The 14,085-nt window shown below is 36.2% G+C and overlaps 1 protein-coding gene across 7 annotated transcripts in view; it reads right to left on the reverse strand.

The window, feature by feature from the left end:
* The window catches only part of LOC127814163 (membrane-anchored ubiquitin-fold protein 3-like), an 81,463-nt gene that overhangs the window by 53,638 nt on the left and 13,740 nt on the right, over positions 1–14,085 (reverse strand). For 3 of the 7 annotated variants that reach the window (XM_052355455.1, XM_052355458.1, XM_052355454.1), the window contains exons 4-5: positions 11,704–11,877; positions 3,644–3,778 (exon numbers count right to left, since the gene is read on the reverse strand). In XM_052355455.1, coding sequence (XP_052211415.1) covers positions 3,644–3,778; positions 11,704–11,877 — 309 coding nt within the window. Of the gene's footprint in view, positions 1–39; positions 461–3,643; positions 3,779–11,703; positions 11,878–14,085 lie in introns of those variants that run through there. The other 4 variants (XM_052355460.1, XM_052355459.1, XM_052355457.1 and 1 more) reach the window with 3 other exon arrangements.

A 14,085-nucleotide genomic window follows, 5' to 3' on the forward strand; every position in this document is an offset into this window, starting at 1 on the left:
ACTAGGTCCAGAGAGTTCGAAAATTAAATCATCCAAAGGATATTATCACAGTTTCCTTGCCTATTTATTCACACAATACAACTTCAGTCCATTTATCATAGTTACAATTAACCCACAGTGCTCTCTCTCACACACACACACCCCATCTGCACAACTTACAACACCACAGCCAAAGAGGAAAAGTCAACCAACTCTATGACGGGAAAAAGAATAGTCACGGTACGAATTTTGGTTTGGCCTATAGAAAAATGATTACAATATCAGCAGCAGCAGAAACAATTTACAGGTAGGAAACTCAAACTGCGAATCATGGGTGCCATTTAGAATGTTACATAGCAATTACAATATAATGGAAGGCCAAAAATGTGAAATGCTTTCCCATTTGCATGAAAGCCACAAAGCTGCCTCCCAGTTCAGATGATGGAACATGAGCAAAAATTCTGCCTCTCCGGATTCTTCTCTGTATTTGCACCAAACAGAGAACACAAAATGGAGACTGTTAGGGAAGTTAGAATCTCTAGTCGTAGATAAAGAAACAGAAAACTTCCACGAGACCAAAAGTGAACTGCAGTCATAAATTGAGTACACCCACTTTTTTCCATATTAAATGGTTCAACGTATCAGAGACAATAAACTCAATGACACAATCAAACATGTACCAGGATAATGATGTACTTAATATTTGACATTTCTCAATCAAGCTTTTGAAACAATTTTCTGCTCCACAGATGTTAATCCAACTTTGCATGCTATATCCCTACTGAAAATATAAAATTAAAATAAAAATTGGGGGTTGAGAAGGTCAAATAAAACAGACCAAAAACTTGGGTAGAAGGTAAGCAGAGCATGTCACAACTGGGCATTGAAGCTCAGGAATATTCCACAGAACCAGTCCCATAAATATTTGATATACAAATTACAACAGGGGAAAACAATAATTGGAGGTATAAAAAATAATTTCTATTTCAAGTACAGGTCAGATATTTGGTTTTGTAGGTTCCAAGAAGTCTAATGCTACCTGGAATATGGATCACTTTAGCATGCCGAATGACAATGGGAATGTGATTCGCCACCACACTTCAGAACATAGAGCCTTATCAGTAGCGTAAGTTCCAAATGAGAGTAATAACCTTTCAAGTACTAGATGATTGAAGAACCCATAAATTGAGCTCTTCATTTGCTATTTGCTATTGATACATTCATTTGCTGCACAATGATTAAGTAAAAGCATCTAAAACTGCATATCATTGTAAAGAAACCTCTTGATTGGAGAATACTCATTCTTTTCCTCCCTTGCTCAGTTTACAAGGCTTTCTTGGAGAATACAAGTCAAAAGTTTAGGGTCATCAGACTTATATTACTTCAAAATTCATGCATGTCATGTTGGAAGCATTGGTTCCAAAATGAAGATCCTGGAAGGTAGTAAATAAGTTTAACTTCGTCCATAGCTAAGGAGTCATTCCATTTCTTTTCAAAGTTGTGCAATAACTAAAATCAGGTACAAACCACTCAGGGGCGGAGCGAGAAATTTTAAGCGTAGGCAAAAATAAAATAATACCAAAAAAAGTTAAAAGAAATTAAATTATTTTATTTTTTAATTATTAAATTAATAAATTTTGTGACCATTGTTAACCGCTGTAAATATTAATTTAATTTAATTTTTCACTCATTTAAATTATTTTATATATTTAGAATTTAAATAAATATATTTGATTGATGACAACACCATCTTGAAAAAGGCCTTCATTTCTCTCAAGCCATTTCTCATTATTAAAGCTTAATAAATCATACAAACAGTAAAAAATAAATCATATAAACAGTAAAAAAAAAAAATCTAATTCACTCGTGTTGATAGCTTTGGATTTCGCCAATGCTCAATGTTGATGATGTTTGCCAAACACGACTAATCTAGGTTCATCAACATTTTCTTTTGGGATATGAACAAAATCACCAGCAAAGCTCGAATCCAATTCTAGAATAAGGTACGTTTCTGGGTTAAATCGATTTTGAACATTTTGAGGGTTTGCACAAGAGTCTGCAAACTCATTCAAAAAGACTAGATAAACTTGCAAATTGTTAACCTAAAAATCACACATAATTAGCAAAATAAGTCCAGAAACTCAAAAAAATTAAGGATTTAGGGTTCATCATATCTACTGTTAAAGGGCAAAAATTTTGAATACACAACCGTACATCGGATCTTGAAGCCTAGGTTGAGCTTCATACAAGATTGTAACGACAGCCTCATAACCGTCTCTTATCGAAAGATGGGTCAAGAGATTAGAGGCATTTCTGGCACCAAAAACTTTGTAGATAGCTTCAAAATTAATAAGTCTTCTTCATGGTAGAAATAAGGGACAAAGATGCACCCTCGGATACATTTTCTTCTCAAGAACCTACAAGCACCGCATCGAGAACCATATGCTGGAGTTATGGTCGGAGCTGCAACCGAGGCAACAAAGGAGGTTGAGGGAGCATCATCGACAATAGTAGCGTCGATGGCCATGGTATCTTGTTTTGCTCTCCGGTGAATAATGAAAAACAAGCAATTATTGTAACACCCGAGAAAATTGCCAGAAGGAGGTCGAAATGACGTTATTCCCGAAAGGGGCCAAAGCGAAATTGGAAAGTTGCAAAAGGGTTGGAGTGCAATTTTTGGAAACTTGCATTGCCATGGCCGACCAGCTGCTGTCGGTCGCCGAGTGACGCCTTCTGACCATTGGGATCTCGAGGGGAGTGGCCAGATTTTCAGGTTTCCAACCGTGTCTTGGTCGGAATGGGTTTTCAAGATCAGATGTCACTAGTTTTGGGTCCCTAGGGGAGGATGAGGCGTTTAAGACCTTGGTTCAGGCAGCTATGGGTGTTTCGAGGCTCAATTTTGACTATAAATAGCGGGGGCTTTTTTTCCCCATGTCCAGAGGGTGAGTTCTGAAAAATTTGAACGAGTTTCCGAAAATTTAAGTGATAATATCTCTAACTTGAACAATAAGCATGAATTTTTTTTAAACATTAGATAATTTGGCAATTTACACAATTAGGTGAGTAAAGAAATTGAACTAGCTTGAACTAATTTTTTTTAAACATAAGATAATTCGATAGTCTACGCAAACAACCTGATCCAGCCTCGCCGACCAGAGGTTTCTACAATCCGAGCCTATCATTAGAATCGCGAAGCCAAAAAGGTTAATATATCTAAAAATAAACTAGATCTAATGACTAAATTTTCGTAGATCTAGTTTTTAATTTTCAGTCAGATTTAAACAAAAAAAAAAAAAAAACATTGCTCGTCGCCGCCAACATTTTCTAGCCATCCAGGGCCACTACTCGACTCTGTTACCCCCTTCGTCTAACATACCCAAGAACCAGTAAGATCCAACGGTCGAAACTCCGTAATTCTAAGCTTAAAATTTCGACCAAACCGAATAATGCATATATACATAAACACCTCACGAATCTATGCTAAAAGTAAAGCTAATAAAACTAAAATGTTTACCTTGTTGTAGATCTAGATTGATTTCATGGTGATAATGTAGTCGGATTCAAGATCCAACGATCGGATTTTGCAAAATAGATTATTTACAGAGCTTTCGTAGAAGAAATAGAAAAGGAGGAAAACAAATGAGAGAAAAGAAGAAGAGGCTACCTGTCATGGAGACGGACAATCTGCGAAACCAGCCACGATATTTGCAAAAAATCCGCGAGACATGCTGGAGAGAAACATGAAGACGCGCTGGGATCGTGAGAGCATTTGGACGACAGAGAGAAATCCGGAGACGCGCTGGATGCACAACGAGAAAGAAAATAATATATATAATTTATAAATTTTTAGGCCAACTTTATAAAATAATATATATAATTTTAAATAAATTTTTAATAAAATATATATTATTTTATTCTTTATAAAATAATATTATTTATATAACCTGGAAAAATAACATTGCAAAAAAATATTAAAAAATTGTATAGATAGCCCAGAAGGTAGCTTGCGGAAAGTAGCATTTCTCAAGTTTTCAAATTGAAGGGTGGGCAATTACAGTCACGGGTAGCTCAGTGGTCAGGAAAAAATAAAAAAATAATAAATTATATATAGACAATAACAATTTTTCAAATTGAAGAATGGATAATTATCCACCCTTGGCTATACATAGCTCCGCACTTGGTTAGAGGATGATATGTTTTGAATGATAATGGCATTCAACCATTTCCCTCTCGATTTCGCTTTGACCTCTCTCTCTTTCTCTGTAATTCTTTTCCCAATTCTTGTTGTATCTCCCCTTTTTTCAGTCTAATTTCCCTCAATTTCTCCTCAATTTCCCATCCAAACCCCAGGTTATCACAAAGGAGTTCTTCTTTAATCAATGTTTGTTAGAAAGAATGGTTCTATCCAGTGGATGTCCTTTAGTGGTTTCAAGGGCGAAGTTATGTATAGCCAAGTTATGTCCTTTGTTACTGTGTATATATAATTTTTTTTTTTTTTTTTTTTTTCCTGAGCACCAACCACCAGCGGCTGTAATTGCCCACCCTTCAATTTTAAAACTTGAGAAATGCTACTTTTCCCAAGCTATCTTATGGACTACCCATATAATTTTTTAATATTTTTTTGCAATGCTACTTTCCCCAAGCTATATACATAATATTATTTTATAAAGAATAAAATAATATATATTGTTAAAAATTTATTTAAAATATAAAGAATAAAAAAGAATATATAAATATATATATTTTGCTAAAATTTATTTAAAATTATATATATTATTTTATAAAGTTGGTTCAACTTTATAAATTATATATAAAATTATATATATTATTTTCTTTCTCGTTGTGCGTCCAGAGCATCTCCAGATTTCTCTCTGCCATCCAGATGCTGTCGCGAAGCCTCTTCTTCTTCTTCTCTCTCGTTTGTTTTCCTCCTCCTCTATCTCTTCTACAAAAGTTTTGTAAATCATTTATTTTGCAAAATCCGATCGTTGGATCTTGAATCCAACTACATTATCACCGTGAAATCAATCTCAATCTCAATGTTCTAAAATGCGCTAGGCGAGGCCTAGAAAAATTGCTATTTTTTAAATTAAAATTCATATTATTCTAAATGTACATACAAATTAAAATTCATATTATCCCAAATATACATATAAATTAAACAAAGATTATAAATATTAATATAGATTATTAAATTTAGAGTTTAGGCTCTTGACTTTGTGAAACACAATTTATAGGCATTAGAAATAATAAAATCAAATAAAGACATAATACCAAAATACAACAATAACAAAATACAACACTTGGCAGAGGAAGAACAACGCAACAAAATATAAGCAACAAATTACAACCAGCAACAACAGCAAGCAGCTGCAATAAAAACACTCGGCGGAGGAAGAGGATCAAGAACCAGCAACACGAGATGGTGGTGACGTGCGAGCACGAGAGAGGCAACATCACTGCTTACCAGAGGAGGCGCAGGGTGAGTGAGGAAGATGTGCGAGCAAGCACGAGAGGGGCGACGGCGACGGTGTGCGAGCACGAGACGGTGGCGACAACAACTCTACAACTGTAAGAGACGATGGCGATGGCGACTCTACAACTGCAAGAGATGATGGCGGCGTGCGAGCACGAGAGAGGCGACGACGACTTTGCAATAGATTGTCGGTGGCAATGCGCGCGAGAGAGACGAGAGAGAAGGGGTAACGAGTAAGGAGAAACGAAACCTTAATAAATTTATACTAATCCATTCACGCAGCCAATTAGGCCATAATTGGCCAGGCGGTTCACGTGGCTAGGCATCCGCATTGGCCGCCTAGGCGCCTCCCGATACCAATTAGCTGGGCTGGCACCTAAGGTGGCCGATTTGGATATAATCGCAGCGGCCAGCAGCCGCCTAGGCCGCGTTTTAGTTCACTGCTCGATCTACAACAAGGTAAGCTTTTTAGTTTTATTAGCTTTACTTTTAGCATAGATTCGTGAGGTGTTTATGTATATATGCGTTATTCAGTTTGGCAGAATTTTAAGCTTAGATCTTCGAAGTTTCAACCACTGGATCTTACTGATTTTTGGGTATGTTAGACGAAGGGGGTAAGGAAGTCGAGTAGTGGCCTTGAATCGCTAGAAAATGTTGGCTATGGTGGCTGGTAGTGTTTTTTTTCTGTTTAAATCTGGCTGAAAATTAAAAACCAAATCTACGAAAATTTAGTTATTAGATCTAGTTTATTTTTAGATATATTAACTTATTTGGCTTGGCGATTCTAATGGTGGGCTTGGATCGTAGAAACCTCCAGCCAGCGGTGGCGGCGAGACTGGTTCAGGTTGTTGTTTGCGTAGACTGCCGAATTATCTTATGTTTGAAAAAAAAAAAATAGTTCAAGCTAGTTCAATTTCTTTATGAGTACCTGATAGTGTAAACTACCGAATTATCTAATATTTAAAAAAAAAATCATGCTTATTGTTCGAGTTAAGAGATATTATCACTCAAATTTTCGCGAAACTTGCTCAAATTTTCTAGAACTCACCCTCTGGACATGGGAAATAAAAGCCCTGACTATTTATAGCCAAAATTGAGCCTCAAAACGCCCATGGCTGCTTGAACCAAGGTCTTAAATGCCTCAACCTCCCCTTGGATGACCCAAAGCTAGTGACATCTGACCTCGAAAACCCATTTACAGGGCCCCACCATCCCGACCAAGACACAGTCGGAAACTTGAAAATCCGACCACTCCCCTTGAGATCCCAATGGTTGGAAGGCGTCACTCGGCGACCGGCAGCAGCTGGTCGGCCATGGCAGGTTGTAGGTCGACCATGGCAGTGCAAGTTTCCAAAAATTGCACTCCAGCCCTTCTGCAACTTTCCAATTTCGCTTTAGCCCCCTTCGAAAATAACGTCATTTCGACCTCCCTCTGGCAATTTTCTCGGGTGTTACAACAATTGCTTGTTTTTCATTATTCACCAGAGAGCAAAACAAGATGCCATGGCCACCGACGCTACTATTGTCAATGATGCTCCCTCAACCTTCTTCGTTGCCCCGGTTGCAGCTTTGGTCATAACTCCAACATATGATTCTTGATGCGATGCCTGCAGGTTCTTGAGAAGAAAATATATCCAATGGTGCATCTTTGCCCCTTATTTCTACCACGAAGAAGGACCTACTGATTTTAAAGCTATCCACAAGATTTTTGGTGCCAGAAATGCCTTTAATCTCCTAGCCCATCTTCCAGTAAGAGACCGTTATGAGGCTGTTGCTATAATCTTGTATGAAGCTCAGCTAGGCTTCAAGATCCAATGTACGGTTGTGTATCCGAAATTTTTGCCGTCCAACAACAGGTATGATGAACCCTAAATCCTTAATCTTTTTGAGTTTCTGAACTTAATTTTCTAATTATGTGTTATTTTTAGGTTAACAATCTGAAAGTTTATCTAGCATTTTTGAAGGAGTTCGAAGACTCTTGTGCAAATCTTCAAAATGTTCAAAATCGATTTTACCTAAAAACCAACCCTATTCCAGAATTAGATCCGAGCTTCGTCAGCGATTTTGTTTATATCCGAGAAGAAAATGTCGATGAACTTGGATCGGTCGTGTTCGACAAACATCATCTGCATTGAGCATTGGTGAAATCCAAAACTATCAGCGTGGGTGAATTAGATTTTTTTTTTTTTTTTACTGTTTGTATGATTTATTAAACTGTAATAATGAGAAATGGATTGAGAGAAATAAAGGCATTTTCCAAGATGTTTTTATCAATCAAATATATTTATTTAAATTCTAAATATATAAAATAATTTAAATAGGTGAAAAATAAAATTAAATTAACATTTACGACGGTTAACAATGGTCACAACATTTATTAATTTAATAATTAAAAAATAAATTTTACGACGCTTTTTGAAAAATGTCATAAAATTTAGAAAATAATTTAATAATTAAAAAATTAAATTAAATAATTTAATTTCTTTTAGCCTTTTTGGTATTATTTCATTTTTGCCCACCCTACTTAAAATTTCTGGCTCCGCCCTTGCCTCTAACTACTCTAGCCTATTTATAGGCTTACAATTGAAGATACTAACAGCTATAATAGAAAAGTACAACCAAAAGAAAAACATATAATACACATTACTATTATATCCTTGAGAATTCTTTAGGGTCGTGACAATTCCCCCTTCCTATTAGCAACGCACCAGTTCTTGAATCCGCCTAAATCTACAGAGACAAAATCCACCTCAATTCCCTACTTCCCGTTCAACAAACCTAATCAATTCACTGCTTCCCGTTAAGCAAACCTAATCTGCCAATTGATCAATTCTGGTTTGCTTGTAGGTATTGACCAAGCCACCCCATAGTAGCCGATAAACGTCGGCTCTAATCTACCTTCAATTCCAAGCCGTAAATTGCTCAAAGATTGCCTAGCTTGTCGGACCCCTGCAATGGATCACTATCTAACCACTATCAAAGCAAATTCAAGACACCCGAGCCTACTTCCAAGCCGCGCCTTCATAGCTCACCAGAATCGAAGTCGTGAGCACAGTGATTCAACGATCAGCCCAACTGGTGCCTTCTTCTAACCCAATCACCATCCAATGGTCGAAGGATGACTAGCTCTAATGAATTTTCCGAGATCACCAAAATTCTTTGCTTCTTGAATCGCCTCCTGTGACTCGTTCGATTCCGCACCCAATCATCGATCAATGTCGTCTCTCGTTGTGGATCGGCAATCCACAATTCCAAGCCGATCGTTGTGGGTCACTACAATCCTCTGATTCAATCGCAATCGCTTTGATCTCGATCATAGTTCTAAAATGCTCAAGGCGTAGAGAGGTGCAAAAGGTCTTGGAGCCTAAGGCGCGAGGCGAGGTGCGTCTTTGCAAAGCGAGGCGCACCTTTTACAAAAAAAAAAAACTCAAAATCTTGTAAAATCATAAAAAACTATCAAATTATCAATAATAATACATCCATATCATTAATGATTCATTATCTCCAAATTCTAAACTAACATCATCAAAGTTGATTCATTCATCATGCAAATTCTAAACTAAAAACATTATCAAAGTTCAAACTTAAAGTCTCAAACTCAAACAAGTACCAATCATCATGCAAAATTCTAAACAAACATATAAACACTACAAGTCCACAAACAATAAAGAAGTTTTAATCAATCATCATCAAGGAGATCATCAACATCAAGGTCAATATCTCCATCATCCCCTTCAATCAAGAAAATGTTTTCATTTTGAAAAATGTTATTTGTTAACCTAGATCTCACCCTTGTATATGATAACTCAATCACTCAAACTCACCCAACGAACTCTCTCTAATCAAGAACTGCACAACACACACAAGATTTACCCTAGTTCGGTCTCAATGAAAGACCTACATCCAGCTTGGCTTTCGCCCCTGCTTTCTTTACTATCTTGAATATCAATACAAGATTACAAGTGCACTCAAACCCAACTCTCACCTAGCCCATAAACCTGAAAGCTATATAGAGTTGTATACCAGAAAGATATTCACTCTTCCTCACTGCACAATCTCGCCCCAACTCCCAAGACAGCTTGAAAAAACCCACAATAGAAAGCACCCCCAAAAGTATAACTCTAGGCCTCTATTCATAAACCATAGAGGGCGGGAGAGCTACCTAACCGACTGCCCAAAATTTGACAATTACAACAACTCGGTCAGACCTAACTTCTAGAAGAAATAACCGAAGAAATACAACATAATATTTCCCTCACATTACAAACCCTAATCTAGTACAAATGAACTCTTAACACTATTTTTCTAAATTTGGAAGATTAGTGCATTATAAGGAGACATATAAGAAAATATTTTCATCTTGAAAAACTATCTCTCGGTATTTTGATAGCTAATATTCATTGTTGTTAAAATGATTTTTAATGAATTTTTCAAGAAATAGTAGGTATGTATTTTGGGGGTGGTTGGTAAAATCATTAAATCTTGAGTTTATACTAAAACCAAAATTTTATTTTTCTTATTGTTGTGGATTTTGATTTTTTTTTAATATTTTTATTGAATCCAAATGGGAGGTACTTTTTTATTTACATTTATGTATTAAAGTAAATGGAAGGTAAAATATAAATAAAAAAAAATGTGAACATTTACTTAAACTAAAGAAATGTAAATATGTTATAATGTATACATGTTGGAACTGAGAAAATAGGAGGAATTGGGCTGCCTAGGTTTTAATTAAAACCTAGGTTTCATACATAGGTTTCATGAGGTGCACCTCTCACCTCGGCGCCTCACCATGCAAGGCATACGCCTCACTAAAATCACCTCGCCTCAGCCCAGGCGAGGCGCTAAACTGGCGCCTTAAGGCGCCTTGTGCCTAGGCAGGCGCCTTGTGCCTAGGCAAGCGCCTAGCCGTGCTTTTAATAACTATGATCTCGATCACTCAGAATTCGCCTATCTCTGCCTTGGGCTTGAAATCACCGAACTCTGTAGACTTTGTCGGAATCACACAAATCACCGCTCGATCTATTATGTGGCCTCATGTTGCTATCGATATCTGCCAGAGTAAGCTACCAAAATTGCAAGAATCAAAACCAAGGAGCATCGACTCTAATACCAAATGAGATGACCTATGGTTTCCTTAGGGTTTGGATGGGGAAATTAAGAAGAAATCGAGAGAAAGTAGACTGAAAGAGGGGGACATACAGCAAGAATTGGGGAAAGAATTATAGAGAAAAAGAGAGAGGTAAGAGGGAAATTGAGAGGGAATTGATGAGAGGAAAATGGCTGAATTTCATTATCATTCAAAACATATCATCCTCTAACTATTCCAGCATATTTATAGGCTTACAATTGAAGGTATTAACAACTATAACATACAGTACAATTAAAAGAAAAAACATATAATACGTATTACTATTATATCCGTGGGAATGTCTTGGGGTTGTGACATCCTTGAACTTGATATTATATTTATTAACTACAATAAACGGACTAAAAACCAAGCATATGATCTAGATCATTATAATAGTAGCTCTAATTCTCATGTTCCCCAATACCAAAGTCTCATTGAAATTGCAGTAGAATATATGCATTTAGAAATTTAGAAAAGGTTCAAAAAAAGGAACGTTGTGGAATTCATTCAAAAATCTCTCAGTGGGCATTGGTCAACAAGTTTTACGGTTGAGGAGTTATTATTGCAGTAATAACCTTATAGCTATGTATGTAAATCATGGATCTGGACTCAGAATTATTTTTTATTTTTTTTAAGATGGAATAAGTCTGGCTCTGCATTGTAGAAAGCTAGAAATAGCATGGTAAAAATCAAGGGGCACAGCTTTCTGCTATGAAGCTCAAAATTCAACAATTGAGTTTATGATATGAAGACACCTATACCAACCTGAGATGGGTGTTTTCCTTCTTGCCTATCCCGGCATCACTAGAACAAATGTCTATTATTTCTCAAATAATGCAAGCAGATAAAATTCCTCAGCGCAAAATTCCATGGACTCTTCATTTATATTCTTTTATCTAACTTCCCTTCACACATCATGGAATGATGTTTGAGAGATGTAGTATTTGTGCCATGATAATAGAAAGTGACAATCAAAATTATGAAAATAACAAAAAAAACAAAGATAGAAACAGTCCTGGACAAATTCCTCATATAAAAGAATAAAAGAAAAGAAAACCCATACAAACTAATTAAAAAAACCATTTCAAGAGAAAAAAAAAAAGGGAACTAAATTAACCTGTATTCTTGTTTGTTATAGGGGGTTGTTGCACAACAACATGCATAGTAGTAACACCACCAGGAAGGTCACCAAAATGCACTCTAGATTCTGCAAGTGTCTTATTATTCTCCAAAAATTTGCCAGCATGTATTAGTTTTATATCGCTTACTGACTTTGGTATAACCGATTTATCTGAAATAGAAAAGAAAATCAGAATGTGAACTGTATGAATCTGTGAGTGCGCATAATAAATCTATCTATAAAATTGTGCACACAAGTCCATGGTAAACAATACAGATCATGGCTTGTAATAATAGTTCATCGACATGTTCTGAAAAATACCATGAAAACTAATGCTGGAATAAAGCTAGACAGTATAGCATAGCTGATAGACAATGTTCAAGAGTAAAGTGGTCTGACAACACAGATCCATGCACAAGTTGGTATCACAACTTGAAAAATGAGCAAAATGGCTGCTCCAGCATGCGCGCGCGCGCGCGCACAAAAAAAAAAACAAAACAAACAAAAACAAAAGGTACAAGTTATCAACTTTTACTATTCACAAATTTAAAATCTAATTTTTCATTCCTCTCTCCCAAAGTTGATGCGTTGAAATACCATATATGACCTAATTTAATATTGCAGAACCATATAGAACCTAAACATAAAGTGAAGATATGTTGTATACTTTTGAACAAAGTTCTAGATAATGAAGGTAAAGAACTACAACTATCTGTACAAAGAATTGCCTGATGCTACTTGCAACCCTTACCCCAAATCCCCCACCAACAAGAGAGAAAGAGAGACCAGTCCACAGAAAATGATGTGGGCTTCAGTTGGTAAAGATCTGCCAATTAAATAATTACATAGACTATAACCTCTATCTACCAGGTCACATGCAGAAGAGGTCACCCAATGAACCACTTACTCCTTTATTGTCCAACAGCTATTGATATCTAGAGACTTCCTCTGTTTTCAATGTTTACTAACTAATGTGAACTTCAGTATTGGCCAGATTGTTCAGTCAGAGTTGTCCTTCCTAAAGGCTTAGGCAAGATTGGTGCCTGCTTCACCCCCCCCCCCCCCCCCCCCCCAAAAAAAAAAAAAAAACCACCCTGGGGTAATGTGTTTTGGAAAGAAAAATGTAGAGCTTCATGTAGCATTAGGAATCTTATTTTTTGTTGAAGGGAATCCTTTTCATTTTTTCCTGTTTTAGCAAAACAATATCCCTTGAATGACTTATTGCATTCACGTCAATATGTGGCTTTCTTGTTAGTTTAAATTCTCTCTTCCTTACAAGGCTTCATCCCATTATAAATTCTCATTCTAATCCACTATTAAATATTAAAAATAATTGTAAAGATCCAAAAAAATCAACAAAAAGCATAACAAGTACATAAATGGGAAAGAAAAATGAAAAATCCATATTTTCTGAAATTGAAAAACTCTAATAAAAGCATAAATTCTAGATAAACTAAAAGTTAATCTCAGAAAACCTGTGATGATAGAGAACTAATGTTGTGCTTCAATCATCATACACTTTCATTAAGGAACTAAGAGGGTAAAACCTTAAAAGGGTTTTGAATCTACTTTTATTAGTGTAATGATTGCTATTCTTCATGGGTATGGGTTTACCAATTTAAAACAAAAAACAATGACTTGCTTATTCTTTTGCTCCATCCACAAATTAAATCCATGCCTCACTTGGATGGGCCAAGAAACCAATTGGCATTTCCCGTGCTAAAGTGATAACAAATGTATTTTAAAACCCTAGTTCTAGAGTTGTCCCCAACCTACAAGTTACTACAGGAAGTGGCCCAAGTTTTTGTACCAGGGAGCAAATTTGTTCCAAAAGTTGATTACCAAACTCATTTCTATTAGGTCATAGGGTGGTCCAGCAACTGAAAGTCAGATTCTTCAAGTCCATTGTTCTTACAATGCTGGTGCTCCATACAGCATCTTTTACCTTTTTCCTACATTATTCCCATTATTTACACTGTTACTCCACTTCTAAAAGATCCCCTCACTTTGCCAAGTCGTACCATTTTAAGAAAAAAAATCAATTAGGGTGTTGCCAGTGCATCAAAATCCCCACTTAGCAAGATTGAATAAGGGTCATTTTTTGTATGCAACCTTACCCTTGCTTTGGAAAGAGGTTATTTCACACAAACCCGTGATCTTCCAATCACAAAGAAACAATCTTACCGTCGCTACCAAGGCTTGCCCCTTAAGAAATAATAATCAGGTCAAGTACATGACACTTTACATAGGAAATATTTAATGAAGAAATTATCTGTTCACCTAGTCCAACACCAAATCTATGCCAATAACTATTTGTTATCTCATACAAATTATATAAGAAAGAAATTTTCAGGTCAAACCACACTACCTTCTAACATC

Source organism: Diospyros lotus, chromosome 12, assembly GCF_014633365.1.
Source record: "Diospyros lotus cultivar Yz01 chromosome 12, ASM1463336v1, whole genome shotgun sequence".
NCBI classification, from domain to species: Eukaryota; Viridiplantae; Streptophyta; class Magnoliopsida; order Ericales; family Ebenaceae; genus Diospyros; species Diospyros lotus.